Source organism: Mercenaria mercenaria, unplaced genomic scaffold (assembly GCF_021730395.1).
Source record: "Mercenaria mercenaria strain notata unplaced genomic scaffold, MADL_Memer_1 contig_5090, whole genome shotgun sequence".
Taxonomy (NCBI): Eukaryota; Metazoa; Mollusca; class Bivalvia; order Venerida; family Veneridae; genus Mercenaria; species Mercenaria mercenaria.
In genome coordinates, this window is record NW_026463375.1 from 16,302 (window position 1) to 35,530 (window position 19,229).

Here is a 19,229-nt window from a genome sequence, read left to right on the forward strand (position 1 = left end):
CTTTACATGTTCATGATTATTACAAAATAAGCAATCAAAGAATAAATTGCAGAACTGTATCTAAATTGTTATAAAACTACAAAAACAATCGTTGAATTTTATTGCACGTTAAATCAACTAAATCATATAAATCAGTTTGCTAAAGAAATAATACCTATAACTTAAGGAACATGTTTGCTAGACCTATTCAAAACTGCTGAAGAATATAGACCGGTTAATTAAGACAGCTGGTTTAAAACCAATTGATTCTTTAGATAATTACAAATTTAAAATAGTTAGGCCCCATGTTTGACAAAACTATATCAGCTTGAATATTGTATAATATTATATTTACGAACATTTTTAAGGGGACACATACTTTGCGCAAAGGAAACGTAATCAAACCGGTAAAATTTTTGAGTCTTTAAAAAGGGGCCTATCTTCACCTTGAATGCCTATAACGTTTTTAAACGATGTAATCTTTTCTATGCTCAAAACCTGACACCATTTTTGCGCAGTAACCCTGAAACTATTTTTATTTTTATCTTTTTTATTTTTAATTCCTGAAGGTGAAACGTTTATTCTATCTAAAAAGCGGACTTAAAATTTAAGCTATAACCGGGAAAAAATGTATTCGGGTTCATTTAACGCTATTAAACGAATTTTTATTTCAAAATACGTCAAATCCACGGTCCGGTTTTAAAACCTAAAAAAGGCACCCGTCTCATAACGTAACAAGCAATCGCTGTAAAGATTGACCTGTCTTTGAGGCAACGGAATTTTTACCCGTTTCAGTACGCTACATGCAATCGCTGTAAGGATATCCTTGGACCCAGATGTTAAAATATAACAAAACGCTGGATCAACCTCATTAGATCCACAATGACAAAAGGCCTGCAAAGTATTTCCAGTATGCAATTTCACACATTCTACGCTTCAATAAACTATTTTCTTGCCCTAACCTTTTTATAATAGTAATTAAAATCTATTTAAGCATAGTAATTAATGGAATATTCTATCAATTTCGTGTTATCGCAGGATTGAAGACTTATGGTTTTCTTTAATATTTTATAATTGGATTGTGCTTATAAATCTACAACAATTAATGACGATAAAATTTCAAATTCAATATGTCTTCAATCCGAATGAGAGATCATCAAAAATATTTACAAAGAAAACTACGTTATAAAGGCAACTTTCTTGTAACAAAGTACATAACAGTACAAGTATATTGATTACCGGACCTCTAGACTCCGGGTCTAAATGTCCGGTCACGGTCTGATCACCGGACCTTTAGCCACCTCCTAATAAATATTTATCTGAATGGAAAGTACTGAGCAGTAGTCAAAGACAATAGGCAAGCGGTGACATGTACTTCATTTACATTCGAACTGTACATAACAAAGGTAAGATCAAATTATGAGTCAACTACTTGAACTTCGTTAGCTGAAGACAGCTTATATCATGTATATCACATTAAACTTTACAGTTTATTATCTACTTCTGCTAGTTTATGTTTTTAACAAAATCTATAATGCCACTCTGATCTGCTGAATGTGCGAGTACCAGAGAACACTACAACTGTATGCATGTATATATGATGAACAAGTGACTGTCATGTCAATCAGATGCAACATTTTTTATTTAAAAGTACAAAAGTCAGAAATCTTCGCGAGACATGATCTCCGCCATCTTGTCTATTCTCGGCGGCGGATGATGACTTTACAAGAGACATGATCCCGGCAATCTTGTCTATTCTCGGCGGCGGATGATGACTATACAACGTGCGAATCACGCTTTATACCGAAAGGTGTAATTACATCAATAACTGATATTTGCTCATGGGTATGTCAAGCTAGTTATTAGTGTCTTAAATTGACAAGAAGTTTTACTGAAGAATTATAGGACAGTTTTGAAATAAGCAGCTCGTTTATTACACATTGCGGTCGTTATTTTTGCAGATTTTAAGACAAAATAGTAAAAGTAAGTGTGCAAATCTTATGTTTTGAGTAGCTGTTGTCATTCAACATTCCCAGAAACAATATTAAACATCTTTAGCAAGTTAGACAAAGGAAAAGAGAAGTTACTGTGTCCTGCAAGTTTTTTTCAGAAGCACCATATAAGACTGAAAAATACGTGAAAGCGGGCATATTCAAATGAACATATTTTAACTAATTTCTAGACTCTAAAATCAAACTAAAATGATATAAGTTTTAATATTTATTTTGCAAGTTTTTGTAAATATTGTACAATGAATAAGCATGTGGGCAAGTTTTGGGAAAAACATATATAAACCGCGGATCTTGTCACGACCGTGCGATAATCACGCTACACCGGTACAAAGCATTCCAAAAACAAAAATCATGTATTAACAGTACGATAATTATCTTGTTTGCACGCGACTTTTCTCCTGTTAATATATGGACAGAGCTAGTGAAAAAAGAGATACAATACACCAAATGCAAAATAAGCGATCTCTTAAATACTAAGAAAAATAAGGACAGTAATAATAATAATAATAATAATAATAATAAAACGCTTCTGATATATGTTAATTCTTATATCAATTATTAATGAATTAAAAAAAAAAAAACATTTTCACTTTAATTAAGATTTTACAGGGGATGTTTTTTGTAAATTTCAAAATAAAAACAATGTTTTGATTTTATATTTTATTCGTAAGCTTTTATAATATATTTTTTTTGCACACAATAATTAAACCTTGGATAGCTTAATCGACATTTGGCTAAATACGTTTTCAAAAGATTTTGGCAAGATTGTGATATATTGATATATAATATTAGGTATCGTTCAGATTTCGAAAGACTTCCTTAATTTTAAGATATTTAGTGTGGATTTGATAAAAATGCAGTGCAGACCAAATGAAGAACGACTGTGTTCTAAGTAATGTGAAATTTTATTTGAGGAGTACTTTTAGTGAAAAACATTTTCATATAGTCTAGTAAGAGATAAACTAATATTTTTTCTTAGATTTTGAGAAAAAAAATTTCTGATATAAGCATTTGATTTAAATGTGGGCACATTTCATATTCTTTTTAGCAATATCTGTTTACAATTTCCCTATATTTTTCCCGTGTAGAGTTAAAAAAAACATTTCACGCGTAGTCAAATTCAGGTTATGAAACTATATATTCGTGTTTGTATAAATTGATTTTATTTTATCATTTTAGTATAAAATACTTTCATAGTCATACAAAGACTTTTTTTTTTGATTTTTTTTTGTGAATACGGATTTTATCTTCATTTAACGGTATGAAAAAGTATATGTCATGAGTGGCGTAGCCATGAATGAAATATAGGTTTCGGTATAATGATGAGATTCGAAATAAAAGCATGTTCGCGATAAAAGCTGGATGTCCCTGTTTATTTGCTGCTCGAATGTTTGAAACACAATTTGTTTACCTTCAGAACTACCGACAACAACATTAACAAATACTTTTACCATGCTGCCGAAATCCAGTTTTTTTTAATAAATAATAAAAAGCTTAACGAAATCTTAAACCTGAAAGTATAACTGTATGAGTTGTTACGCACAACTCGCAGTTCCCAAGTCTTTGACATTTTGTTCTGAATTTTGCAGGACGGAGAAATAGTTAACTTTACTATAATTCATATTCATTTCTCCTCTTCATATTATAGTTTAATATATTTCATGGCGGGTAAAAAAAAAATACAATGAATATATACATCATCAAAGGTTTTCGTTTTTCTATTAGAAAGTAGAGAGTTCTTTACTTGTTCACAATCAGAAAGGTTTTATGATACTATTTGGTAAATATTATTTAAATAAAAAAGAATGACAGAATAGATAAAGGATAAATGTAAGTTTAGTAATAAGCTGTTTAAAACTTGTATAATGATATTACTATTATTAATTGCAGTACCGAAAACTAAACCGGGGATGAACAGGAATCTAGTTGTGAGGTTCATCTTTTTGATGTTGTCAGCAAGACTATCTGTTGAAGGTAAATGTTTATACTATGACACTCAATCCAACATGTTTTAAAGTATTAATACATACGTTAAATCGTCAGATATTTAAAAGCATTGTCATTGACCAGATATGTACTAATGTTAAACTTTCGCCAGAATATATGTATTCTTGTACCCGTTTTTATTTCTACGAGTAGGCAAGATAACAAGCCGTTTTTTACATTTCTTACTTGTTTTTTTTATACAATGACAGTATATAATGTGATTATCTAAATTACGAGGCGTATTAGCGGGAAAAGTAATGGGGACAAGTATTTATGCCCCGAACATTTACATGATAATATGGCGTACAATTGCACATGAAGTGTTCAATATAAATACAAAGTTGTAATGATATTTCGTGTTTTCGTGTCGGCGGGCCCCACCAACACGAAAACACAAAATGGCAGAAATCAGCCACCAGGCCCACCGACACGAAAACACGAAATGGCAGAAATTAGCCATCATATATAACCTATTCGTATTGTTGAGATATATTTAAACATGGTTCTCCAATATATTATTTCGAATATAATAGATCTTTATGAAAGAAAGCGGATGAAATAGGGAAGCACTATTTCATGGTGCATGTATGGCACCAAATATAGTAGTCCGACGTGACGTCAACGTGCAATCGCGTTTTAGAAGTGTTTAAATTAATATACGGAAAAAAGCACCGTCAGCGGAATAACTTGTTGCGTACTTTTTATAATATCGTTGATCGTAATTTAGAACAATCTACATTTTAAAGAATGACAATGCTATTCATTGAACGCTTTTATTGTTAGGATATTAATTAAACTTGATCAACGACAATAGGTATAATTACCTCGTACCGATCAAAATTGGTGACAAATTGGTTCATTCTTAATTTACAATGGATTACCACATTATCAAAATAAGATCTAATGGTTAAACTTTGTCTAGTTTATGTTTGGTGCCCGATATTCTGAAAGGTTATAGTGATCAGATTATGCAGATTCCATTATCCTTTATAATACATTTAATGACGTCTGTGAACTAAATAGTATTACGTGTCTATCATTAGAACAATGTAACAATGTATAGAGTTTAAATTTAAATGGTAAATGTCATATCTGATTAGCGACTACAGTCCGTGTCTGATAACTTCGGAGTGACTATTTGGACGAGTCTAAGTCCACGGTGTATGATCAGTCCTATATTGTTGGTACAAAACTTGCGGTGCCTTCACTTTTTGGTATAAGCAACGAACTTTTACGTACAAAAAATGTAAACACGCCATGGAGCAGGAGGCGAATACGTGAAAAAAATACGACTTTAGAGACGTAAGTTGATTTTACTGATGTTATCACGGAACATAAGTAACTTCTAAGCTTCCACCTGCATGAAAACAAAATGAAAAGATTCAGCAGTTTTCGCCAAATAATCGTTACAGTTTGAGCACTGCTGTACAAATGCAGCAAATGTAAATCGTTTATTGTAAATTTTTTAATGATTCATGATGTTTTGTGCATTGTTTTTTACAAAATTTAATATATTCAATTTTTATCCGTAGAAACAGTAAAAGAAAAGAAACCATTTTTTTAAACCAATTTCTACTCTTAAAAGCACGATTTCATCAAAATATAAAGCACCTATATTTTTCATGCTCAACACTTCCGTACTATTAGCCTATCTTCATAGGTTTATCTGGAGATCTTAAACTTCCGTACACTAGAATTACGGTACCGTAAACCTAGCCACTGCCTTATGTAAAACAACTGTTTAATAGCTTATATGTAGATCGATCGGGGAGTGAACATTTTCAGCCCGAAAAAGGATTTTAAGTTAATCACGTGATCATGAAAATTTGTATAATATATGCTAATTAAACTGAAAATACAACATAGTATCATTTATTTGTTTATTCTCGATTGCAAATCAAGATAGATAAAATGAGAGAGAGAGAGAGAGAGAGAGAGAGAGAGAGAGGGAGAGAGAGAGAATATCTCATTGCTACAGCTACATTTACTAAGATACACCCAAGAAACACACAAACAAAGTATAATGGAAGGATTTTTTTTCAGCCAGAAACAAACACCCCTCACAAATACCTCCCAAAATTAATGTTTCCTAAGCTCTTGGACAAAATATTTGTGAATAATATAGATGCCTTTATACACAAAATATATTTGATTTACTAAAAACTAACTATTGCAAGATATCTGCATCTGCAAGAAGTTATTTCCGCTATTTTTATTTGTAAACAGTATTCTGATAATAAACACCATATAACTAAACATCCGAACAATACCAAAATACCAGGATTCGTATTTTAAATGCATTTTCAACACATACGTCACCTTCCTCTGCTATGACATGCAACTGAAAACACATTTTATTTCATACATCGGATCGAAAATTTGGCAAAATACTGTGTCGATTACATTTTTACATCTTCGATTTGTTCCGTAAAATCATCCAAGTTATGAAATAAAGACGAATCTAAGAATAAATGGAGGATAAATAAGGCCACTACAGGTCCGACTTACCTTGTTTATCCAAGAATCATAGGAAAAGTTAGGTGCTTGTATGCACCAGTGTGTTGAAGAGGCGACTTTTGTACCAACAATATAGGATTGATCATGCACCGTAGGAGGGTAATCGATAATTATCATTTATCTAAGTAAACACTTTTATATTATACTACTAACTGAAACGCTTACTTTGAAATAGAAGATTAGTACCGATCGTAGAGCGTTAGCCTTACATGTGCGATTCTTTCATATTTCCATTGTCGCGTTCGTTCGAATCCCACCGTGATTTATACTTTATAAATCTTTGCTTTTTATCTATGTTTTAATTACATTTTTTTTCAAAGACAATTGAAAATATTCAAAATGCAGTAATACAGCACTACGGTATACAATAACGAACTAAAATATGAAAAAAATGATGATGCTTGAAATAACCTTCAGAATATTTTGAAGTATGCATTAAGCATCATTCTTATACTGAACAGTGTTTCTCTTTGCGAAAAATACGTGGACGCCTAGGACATCTTGACTTCACTAATACTGGCAATATCCCAGAGAGGAATTTAACCTGCACGAAACTTCCGAGTGTTTTCGTGACTATGCATTCATAATACGACGTGTTTACACAGAGCTGATGCTTGGTCCCCTTTGAACAGAAATTAATTCAATAATATTTCTATTTGAATGAATAAAAATATATTCCAGGAGAAATGAATGATTATGGTGGTTGCCCTGAAAGAGAAACAAAAAAAAAAACAACAACAACAACAATATTCTCCTCGATTCGAACCTACGGCCCGCAATATTCGATATTTTAAAGACTAATGCTTAACCACTGAGCTACCGGGACTGACAGACGTGTTGCAATAAAATATACCTAATATTATTGTTTACGTAAGCTGTTTTACCTATTTTGCTAGTTCTATAAATCCAGAAAACATAAACAAACGTGACGTCACTCCGAAGTTATCATACACGGACTGTAAGGTTTATATCATTTTTTCATATCTTTTAATCCAACTGAGAAGCATCAGCAGATGTCAGATGAAATTCATTTGTACTAAACATTCATTGATATGAATTTGTGCTAAAACCTGCCACAATTTCTTAAGAAGAAGTACATTTTATTGATGTAAATACTGTTATTTCATTTTTTTTCCTGCCTCCAAGTATCGCTGGTAGCTTTTTTTCTGTTTTTAATCATATTTACAAAACGTCATACGCATTTATTTGTCAGTTCCAAATTTTAGCTTTATTTATAGCTTTAAAAGAAGCTTTTCTGCAAGGAATAGCAGCTACTGGTAGGGTTTATATAGTAAATAAACAATAATTTGTATTTTACTAGTAATATAGTCTCATATAGTTCATCACTTAAATAGCAATGTATATCGGTTTACTGATTTTGTTATACTTGAACATACGAAGTATGTAATACATTAACGAGACTTTTGATTGATAAAGATTAAACACTTTATTTCAGACGCACCTTGAGAAAACCAACACAGTGCATTGCGACAAGCATCCGCGCAGTCTAGTCAGGATCCATGCTGTTCGCTTTCAAAGCCATTTGCAATTATAGAAACTGTTAGCGAACAGCTTGAATTCTGACCAGACTGCGCGGATGTGCAGGCTGGTCTGTACCCATGCTGGTCGTAAATACAATTATGTTGGTTTTCTCATGGTGCGGCTGATTTTTAACGTTGAATGTCATGTTGTAAAGAACAACATTAGACAAAGTACAGTTAAAATAACGCGGTAACATTAACAAAACATGTCCTTATTTTTCTACACAAGTTTCAATAAAACACATATTAGTATTGATAACAATGTGAGCTAGCATGTTTAGGGCATTTAATTCTGGAAACAGTAGCGTTTAATCAGGTGCTGGCCATAAGAAAAATGTCATGTAGTAAGTCTCATACCTAATTGTTAGTGTTTATTTTCTTTATGATAAGCGTTATATGAATGATACATCAATGAAGATTTAATATATTTAAATGAGGCAAAGCATCTGCAAATCGATGAGTAAGAGCCATAAGGGGTTTACTGCCTTTTTATGAAAACAACGGAGGTAAAATGTTGAAGGAGGGCTCACAATCAAATCAGCATAGTACCCACTACTGTCATCCACATATTCACTTACATAACTAGGTATTTTGATTTTTGTCAGTTAGTCAGTTATGATTTACACTCATCCATTCCGTATAGAGGTCGAAAAGTGTAACCGTTATTCGCCAATTTGGGTACGAATATTTACTGGATATCAAGAAAACTTTCACAATATTAATGTGAATATATGGATGGCAGATGTGGGCACTAACAGTTTTGTCCTGTTAACATAGTTACATAAATAAATGGATATGTGGTTGGCAGAAATATGCCACCATAGCATTTAAATATATTCACTGAATCAAAAAATTATTGTTTGGGTTCATTTATTGATTTAGCGTACAATATCTATCTATTTATGTGAACAGCTAAAAACTACTAAAACAAAGACTGTACCAACTTGATAAAATACCCAAATCAGTTATACTTTAAGTAATGGCTATATCATTTCAGAGCTGAAAAAAATGCACACAAATTGATTCGTAAGTATTGATTAGGTTATCAGACCAAACAAATGTAATTGATCTTCACAAATATGAATTGGGAATGCATTGTAAAGAAATATAAAACCTCTCTATACCTTGGGTAATTAAATGAGTTATTGTTATCAATTACAGTTTAAAAACTTTTTTTTTTATTAATAGAATGTAATTTGTATCAATTGTAAACAGCGTGATTTTTCAATTTCAGATACTTTTAATTAATCACATTGTAAATTATGGATACAATTGACAATTATCAGAGAACAGATATCCGATTAAGAAAACGAGCTTTTCTACAGTTTAAACAATTCATTAATATGTAAACCTTAATTTTTTGGCATTTATATTCCATTGTTGTATAAATTGTAAAATATGTTTTATGCCGAAAGATCGGGAATATTAACATATAAGGATTCCGGTAAAATCGGAAATAATATAGAAAACATTTGTAGTTTGGTATTACGGATAATCGGAAATAGTATACACATATGAATATTTATTCCAGAAATATCGGAAATTATGTAATATAAATGTTTACTCTGGACAGTTGGAAACATATTTAAAAAAAAAAAAAATACTCTCCTGATATCACAAGTATAATATGTTATTTACATATACTAACCCTGTCCCTGCTAAATTTCTTAAATGGACTGTTCCACCTTTTAATTTGGGCAGCTCCATTTTTCGTTTGAAGGGATATTCAGTGAAAATTTACTGACTGAAAAGCGAACAGTGCAGACCATGATCAGACCGAACGGATGTGCAGGCCGATCATGATCTACACTGGTCGCAAAAGCAGAATAAGTCGTGTTTAGCATGATAAAGGCTAAGAATTAAAAAAAAATAACAAAAAGAAAGAAAAAAGAAAAGAAAACAGGCAACGTGCTGGCAAATGCCAAAGCACGAACAGAAATGTGGCCGTGACCCGCCATAATTCTCGAAGATATATGCGGAACAGAACGTTGTCGAAAAAAGAAGCAATGAACAATAACTACCACTTAAGGAAAATATCTGTTAAACATTGTTGCAAAATTGAAGATAGCCCCTTGAGAATATAAAGGAGAATGCCAATTCCTAAATCGGAGAGATGGGTACTGTCTCTTAATATCTTAAGTGAAGTTTCAATGATATCATGATACCGTATTGTGGGCCCCACCTTTCCTCATGAAACAGCAAGTATTATTTCCTTTTCTAACCTTTTCAAGTTTATTATGAGATGTTTCGTTTTGACATTCAATACGAGCTAAAGTTAAAATTCATGTAAATAATATATCAGAATATTGGTAAACAAGCTCATCATTTAAGAATTTAAAATAGCTCTTTGAACAGATATTTGGTATGGGATGCGGAGTGGTAATCAAGCGACTAGATGTTAAACAAATACCTCCAGAAAGCGTCTCTGATCAATGATCAACCAGTTACTCAATCTTTTGAAACAATGGTCTTATTGACTTTTAGAATGAATGGCCAAATTTTTGAAGCAAAATTCTTATTGACTTTAAGAATGAATGGATTAAATACAAATATTCATGTCTGGAATGTTTAAACGAATGTAACTTGTGTATGCATTTGATTTTTTATCGACCTAATAGTTTTGATTTCGTCATCCTAAGCTACACAAATATGTTGCTCCACCAATTCTAAAACTATAAGCTATGTAGTTGGTTGTTTGAATTCCGGAACATTCCAAAATTTTATTGACGATGTAATCAAACTAGTATGATGTTACAGGTAAACCATCGAAATGACAAAGAAAAGGACTCTGAAAGTGTGGCCTATATATAGCAAATAATCGTGTAATAAATCATGAAAAAAATTCTTTCTTTCTGAAAACTAAATAAAAAGTTCTGCACTCTAGCCCAATTGATATGGTTTTGAACGAACTATAAACATGCATCTTCACCCTGAATCGTTACTTTAACATCTTTAAATTGCACGGCATAACTGTCGATTGATTTATTTGATAATGAGATCTCACCTTTTGTTATTAAAGCATTAAATGCTAGGGATGATGAAATTGAAGAATCTTTATATCGAGATGAACATACTTGAATCAAATTTGGTAAAACTATGTTAAGAACTGAAACAATGATTTGAATCAAAACATCACTCTGGTACTTCGGGGTGAGTTTATATATTGAATGTCTACAATTGAATTATTGTCTCATTTAAAGAGAATTCCTATAGTTTTTTTTCTTTCATAAGACTTTTTTCAAATTCACATATATGTTAGGAAAATCTGTGCTAAAAACAATGAACAAATAAAAACAATGGGTCACCAGGCTTGTTTTTGTGGAAAATTGTTTTGAAAACATCCACTGTCGCTGAAACTGATAGCGATATTTCAACATTTTCATGATTTTTTGCTTTTTTTATGAATACCAACCAAAGTATGCATTAAGACAGCACAGTAAGGTTTATTCATTTTACAAATTTTATTATATACATAATTCGTATCATAGTCATATTTGTAATACAATATCTTTACAATTATGCGTACAAATAGAAAAAACAACTAGTTTCATATTCACTTTTGTGAACTTTTTTCAATGGAAAAAACATTATTTTTAAATTTTGAAAAAAAGCTGTTTCTAGAAATTGTTTCCTGTTTTTATTGTGAATCAACAATTAAATGTGAAAATGAAAATGGCAAAAATCTATGTGTCACCGGCTAAATTTTAGGTTAAGACCGCTTGAATGCAACACCTGGTCGGACGAAAAATGGCGCGAACTTGACCAAATTGATCACATGTATATCTGCTGGAAGTTAAAAAAAGTTTGAAAATTCTTTATTCTTTCTATAATTGAATACTAAATAATCTGAAAGGGGATTTTGTCTTATCAATACAAAGTTAATTGTCTAATAATATATAAACAGCATTGTCTTTGTACTAAAATGCGCTGTCAAAATACAGCCACAAAAAATGGCAAGATACATGTCAGGCATGATTCATGTCAATGCAACATATAGAGGATACTTGTTTGTTTGCAGTGTGATATCGAAATATATCTTCACCGATAAGGGAGACAATCGAATATTTTCACGAAGGCGAAGCCTGAGTAAAAAATATCAGAATTGTCTCCCTTATCGGTGAAGATATATTTCGATATCACACTGCAAACAAACAAATTTTCTTTTTATTTTATGCTAATTGGTGAACGAATTTTCTGTTTATGACATGTTAACATGTTCAAATAAAACCAATATTTCATGATGATATTAGGATTTATTTAGGCTACTGTGTTACATATGATGCATCCGCTTAATTACCATGGACACTCAGGCACTTTGTTATCGAATATTGGTGATTAGGTCCGTGAAATCAACACGACGCCATTTTGTTTTTGAAAACAAAAACTACATTTAAAATATTTTGTTAAATGCACAATCCGCGGCCAACAGACAGTAGTTAAGTAAGCATATCTAAAACTTTCCGGTCAATGCCGTCAGTTTGTTAAATATCCGGAAGCTTGCTTTGTTTACAAACGCTGAAGGTCAGACTAAAAAACAACCCGAAAAACGTAAACAACTGGGGAATATCCGAAAGTCCTTGGGAAATCAAGCTGCAGAATTAAATATCATCATGGATTTAATGGAAATATTGGTCTAGGAGCTGTATAGCATAACGAATAGGGATGGAACTTGGAACACAACTGGCTTGGTGGGGAAGAATTTCGACGAAAATGCTGGCGTATTACGTAAGGTTGAGTTGATGTCTTGTGATAATAAACTTAGACAACAACCAACTAAATGTGCTGTCGCCAGTAAAATCTACCATACGATAGTGAGGAACCTATGGAAAGTGGAGGAAAAAAGCTACACATAGCTTATGTTAACTTGTTAAAATATAAATTTTGATTTTATTTGATTTGATTTTGATTTGAAAAGATGTATCTATAGCTACATTAACAGCCAGGCCAAGCATTGAAGCAACCACTTTTGAAAATTGAAGGTAACATTTCTAGAGCATTAGATCTACTGTTATTTCTTCTGCAAATTGTATTATAGCTAGCTTGTCCTCTATAGGATTGTCTAGCTGTACATGTCTCCTGTATGGCTTGAATGTATGGATAATAATAGGATACCAGCAATATTATAAAAGCAACAAAGGGAGTTAATTAAAGAATGTATTTCAAGGGAGATAATTTTATCTGAAAAAAAAGAAGTTCGGCACTGTGAGTGATATAGAGAAATATCTCGATGATATTTTTCAATATTTCACCAGTTAGCATAAAATAAAAACCAGTATCAACATTTGATACTGCAAAAAATTATTTTAAAAAGTTATCTTATTCAAGAATTTCATATTTAAGATTGTCTGCCACATGTTTCAACAAATGTTGACTTCGATTCAATTGTCCATAGAAAATACAGAAAAGTACATCTCCAATTACGCTACGCTTAAGGTCTGAAGACGTGCTACTGGTAGCCTCGTTCTAACTACCCTTCTGCTAGCCAGTCAGAGCCTTGCTGTCAACATTTTGTAACTGAAAGTAGAAGTTTAAGGGGACGCATACTTTGAAATTAGAAAAAAAGTGGGTGGGGTATTATAAAATTTACCTGCAAAAAAGTACAAGGTTTTGGTAAATGAAATGAATACTGTTTCAACTGTTATAAGTACACAAAGGATTGCTCACTAAAATAAAAATGAGAAAAACTGAAACAAGAAAGTTATTGTTGAATTACATAAGACTTCTTGTGTACATTCAAAGTCAACAATTAAGACTTTTTGGTGCGAAAATAATAGTGCTTCACTTTGTCCAAACATTTATCAATGTCCTACAGATTCTAATTTAAAGAAAGAATGTGAAATAAGTTCACTGTCTTGCTTTTCATTTTGCATATGTGAGCTAAAACACATTATTTAGTTTGTTTACAAAGTAGTGCATAAGAAAAGATACGGTGGTCAAGGAATGCCACATTCCAAAACTAAGAGTATATTCCCCTTAATACATTAAACATTTATCTTTACAGAAGCCTAGTAGCTTACAATAAAGGCCTAGAAATGTTGCCATTATTAATTTTTAACTTGGTATTCATGAACTACAATGCACTTAAATATCAAAATTCATTCAACAAACTTTTGAAAATGTACTTTCTTAAAAATCCCTAAAATAAGGTATGAAATTTGGTTGAGAGGTCCAATCAATGTGTATATGTGCAAAAGCAACATTCTAATCTTGTTCACAAAAGTTACTAATACACAACAGGAATGTCAATGATCAAAACTGGACGAATATACAGTTATCCTCACTTTAATGTCATTTATAATTTGTCCTTGAATTCTCCACCATACTTTTCATAACTCTGTTTGCACAAGTTGCACGAGAATGCTGTCATTCACGTAAAAAAACGGGGTCAAATAAGTTGTAAATGCAATATCATCTAAACGTAATTAATGGATTATGCCGTTCAAGATAAACTTTATCTCATAACGTAACAAACATGTATAATGTTGTAACAACAACTTTACTTACACTGATTTAAGTAGCAGTCGGTTTATAAGTGACTTTATTGATTCATTTTGTGTTTTGTTATTGTTGTCAAAAAGTATAACGGAAGTGCCTCACAACTGAAGCGGAAACCAGTTTGATGCGCAAAGTAGTCCACTGTAAGTAATATTTTTTGACAAATGTCCACAGAAATTAATAATTTTCTAATATTAAAGACGAATATCTGAATAGGATTCATTATTTGATAAGAAATTATAATAATCGACATGTTTTTTTAAAAATCGTACACGTGCTGACACCTAAGTTGTCTCCCGTTGTTTATTAGAGTTACCTTTCGTCAGGCGCAGTAATACATTTGCAGTGAATCGCCGAGAAGTCGTGGGAAAATTAAAAACCATGTAAACAAACTAAAATTAACCACCTTTTCAAGTTGAATTTCAAGTGATCGACATTATGCATTTAACCCGCCTGACCTGTGTAGCATCTTAGATATCTGTTCTAAGGTATTCATTGTGTAGAATGTCATGTTATGCCCTTGCAATGCTAATCCCACTCTGATTTTTTTGTTTACATTTTTTATCAATGAGAAATATGGCGTCCATCCCGAGATGAACTGACGTGGCGTTAAATTTTTACACTTTTAAGCAAACCTGGTGTGTTAGAAAGAAAATCTCATCCCTTCAACATTATTTGGAACACTGTTATTGTAAAAAACCTGTTTTTTCCTTATACAAAAGCTTAATATTTTGTGTTGAATGTACTTTCACAAAGACCTCTGTTTTCCTATTACATTCATAGTACCACATCCTTATCCACAAAATACTGAATATTACAGGTGTCCATCAGTATTATATCAGTTTAGGAATATGTTTTTTATTTTCCAACCATCGATTTCTTGAATATGCACCCCTTCCGCATTGCTGTATGAACTGTGAATGTAGCAATATGCGTCCCCTTAAAAAATCTACATTTAGTCTGTGTTTTTCATATTTACAATTCTTATGACGATCACATTGCGACTACGCCCTCGTGTTTTGAGAGAAAGCATATGTTACGGTACGAACTTGGGCAGGTAAGATGTCAGGCAGCCGGTTAGCTCAATTGGTACAGAACTCGCAATGTAAGAGAGTGTTCCCGGGTTCGAAGCCCAGTCTGACTGCAAATTTTCTTACCCTTTGACATTCGACGCTAATTTGACGGTTCAGCCAAATGCTTGTTGAAACGAATCGTCTGATTGGTTAAAATAAAAACAGATTTGCAAAAATAAAAATAGCAATTTCGGAAATCCAAGTATACAGAAAGATGAGTGTGAATGGGTCATCCTCAGATCTTCAAGTACTTTAGTCAGATTACCGTGGCCTGTACATTATACAGGACAGCTTCTCAAGGAACTAGATAAATCCGTTTTGCTGATATTGATCTAAAAAGAATTTGATGCTAACTTGTCACAAAATTTCAGACATTTGTAAGTTGTTTTTTTTTCTTTTATTTTATGAAATAGTTGCATATGCTGTCTATTTTGGACAGTTTCTCAAAGAAATTATTGTGATTTGATATTGGATATTTGATGTAGACTGGCTACAGTCACAGAAATAAAAACTCCAAAATGATATATTATAGTCTGGGATTCTTTTAAATGTTCCAAATTATAATAATAACAATATTTGATAACAATAATGGTGTTGTAGATGTTATTGATTAGAGGAAAAGGACGAAGAATATCATATTACATCGTAAGATGTTGAAATCTTCTAAACTGTAGCAAAAAAAACAACACATTTTTATCTCAAGAATATTAAAATGTATTGCCTATATGTTACACTCTGTATTTCTTTATCTCACGTGTACATTTGTCAAGTTCTTTTTTTTTCATTTAAAGCTATATTTGGCCTCTTAAGAGAAACAAAGTAAAGGTAATGGTTAACATTTTCTTCAACTTATATAGTCGTACAAATTGACAATAACAAAAACATTTAGATAACATTTGTAAAATAGCCCTTGTAAGCATAGAATACAACCAAAAAAGAACACTAGCAGACTCACTCGGTTTGACTGAGTCTGTTCATGAGAGGTAATAAAATGTGCAATACACCTCACGCCCCCTAGCACCGGCTTAGATGGAACTCTATTACACATCTATTGAATGGACTCTATGATCCCAAATGACCAGAATATATAACACAACTTAGAATCCAAGTACGTGGAGACTTTTTACAGCCGCCACACAGCACTTAAAGATTGATGTTATGACAGTTAATACAATCTGTAAAAAGATCCCTTGGAAGCAAAGAAGCGACCAAGAAAGAAAAAGTCCAGTTTCACAGTTTTTAAACAAGAAAGATAGTTTAAATAATCGTTTATATTGTGCGTTTTAATTGACCTAGCGAGGCGGGTTTTCGCGACGATCAGTTGCATTATTTTGCAGGTTATGTAGTACATCTGGCAACTTTCATATTTAGTGGTCATCCACCTTACTATGCAACCAATGTAGCGTTTAATTCTAGTCGTTGCGTACCGAAAGATTACCAGATTTAACAATTATATTGCTTTACATGTTTTGCACGATTTTTGAGATTACTTACCATTTTTTGCATTAGTCTTAGATTATCTCCGCCTCACCAAGTCCACTAAAACGCACATTAATTGTTTCACAAAGCCTCAACTATTAAGTTTATTCAAGTATAACTCTGGCCACAACAATTAAACTTCTTGTAAAAAAAATAATTATGTGTACATATACTTCATTTTAAAGCACTGAACACTAACTAGCTTAAAACACTTGCCTTCTCTTGACTCTTATTTCCTCAACTAGCCAAGCATTTACTTTAAGAAGGAAATTTTATTTCTATTTGATTCTGCAGTTTCAATTTCCCTTGAAAAATAATGCCACTCAAATTCTAGTTTACTTAGATTATTAAAATTTTCAGACTGTACGGTAAATAACACACAATCGTCCAATGGAAAGGAAGATGAAACTTTTACCTGCAGCTACTTCTGTAAGACCGTGTTACTGTTTATTTCAATAACAAAAGTAAAAACATCTAAAAGAAGAAGTAATTACATATTATACGTGTTTTGCTCAAATGAAATAATAAAAATATTAAAGTTAGACATTTTTTTATTTCTTTGATTTTTCGAAATCATTAATATTTATTTAATCATTATTCAAAATTTAAAACGATTCTATTTTAGAATTATGTCTGTGACGTTTAATACATGGCAGTTTGATTTAAAATATGACATGTTGTATTATGTCATAGGCGCAGCAAACGATGACGAAACGGAATGGATATCCCCGCCACAATTTGCAAGACCTTGTATTCCAAGAGAGATCCAACCTATCTATTATACAAAACCAGACAGTGATCATGTAGTAATCAACTGGACAAAACCAATAGCTACAGACAGAGATGGTGGTTCACCAAGGTATTAATTCATATGGTCATCGCAGAGTCAAAATTTCTAACGACTCAAAGAGTTTAAGAAAGATTGTTATAAACTATTTAGTGCTATAGACGTAAAATAACGGCATATTACTCCATTGTCATAACATATCGAAGTTATTTTTGTTGAAAGTATACTATAAGGTCGATATTGTCTATCAAAAGTAAAGAAAGAAGAAATATCGATGTTTCAACATGTGAGATCAAAAACTCTTACATTTGTGTCTCTCCCAATTTAATGTATTGAAGTCGGTGTATAAAAATGATGAAATGCTCGACACAGCTTGCATTGTTTTATTTAATTTAAATCGCTAAATATATTGGCAGACTTCTTTTCCAAAGGTTTCCTTATCTTGTGTGACTGAATGATAAATCCAGAATATCTAAAGATACATATGGTCGAGACACCACATATAAGTTAATTAATTGGCAAGATTGCTCAAGTCAAGTTGCTATATGACCCTTCATTTTGTGCAATTTATCTCTTTGATAACATTTTGTAACAGTTATCACAGATGCAAATACACACAATTTGCCTGACAAGTTGATTATAGATCAGACAAGATGGCTTCACAAATATGTGTAAAAAATGCAATTGCTCTTTATTGAGAATAACATTGCAACCTTTCCATTTTTAGATTTTATCTAAAAAACGATTAAAGACGATCGCTGCAGTTTCTTGTATGAGAGATTGGGCAAATTTTTCCCAATAACAGAATTTGTTCAAACTTTGTATATGAATACAGTTTTATGTTAGAAACAGAAAAATTGAAAAAAGCATAAGTCACCGTGCTTGTTTTGGAATTCTATACCCTTAAAAATAAATTTTTCTTCAATTTGAATTTTAAATGACCCCTTAACAAGCATGGTGCCTTCAATTTTTATTTTTTTATCATGATTCTGTTTCTAACATGACACTGTGTTCATACAATGTATACAAAGTTGAACAAACTCTATCATTGGGAATTCTTTTACCAAAAACTGCCGCAACCGTCCTTTAATTGTAATGACTTTTTCCTTGAAACTCAACCAGTGTGATACAAGTAAAGGGAATTAATAACGGTGGGAACTTCACTGGCACACTTTTGGGAAAAACGCATACGATAGTGTACATTGCAACTGATACAGATGGACTGACAGACAATTGCGTATTTACCTTCACAGTCACAAGTAAGTAACTACTTTTGCAGTTCTAACTTTACAAACACTTCAGAGGTAAAATTCCATTTTTTGGCAAATATTCAGATACAATTTTGACATTCTATTAAGAA

General features: G+C 32.0%; 1 protein-coding gene across 1 annotated transcript; it reads left to right on the top strand.

The window, feature by feature from the left end:
• The first annotated feature begins 2,840 nt into the window (after window positions 1–2,840).
• LOC128554525 (uncharacterized) lies at window positions 2,841–19,201 on the top strand. Its single transcript, XM_053535798.1, has 5 exons — window positions 2,841–2,941; window positions 3,882–3,965; window positions 17,443–17,511; window positions 17,776–17,941; window positions 18,992–19,201. The coding sequence occupies exons 2-5, from the start codon at window positions 3,902–3,904 to the stop codon at window positions 19,134–19,136; spliced, it is 444 nt and encodes a 147-aa protein (XP_053391773.1). The 5' UTR covers window positions 2,841–2,941; window positions 3,882–3,901; the 3' UTR covers window positions 19,137–19,201.
• The last annotated feature ends 28 nt before the right edge of the window (window positions 19,202–19,229 follow it).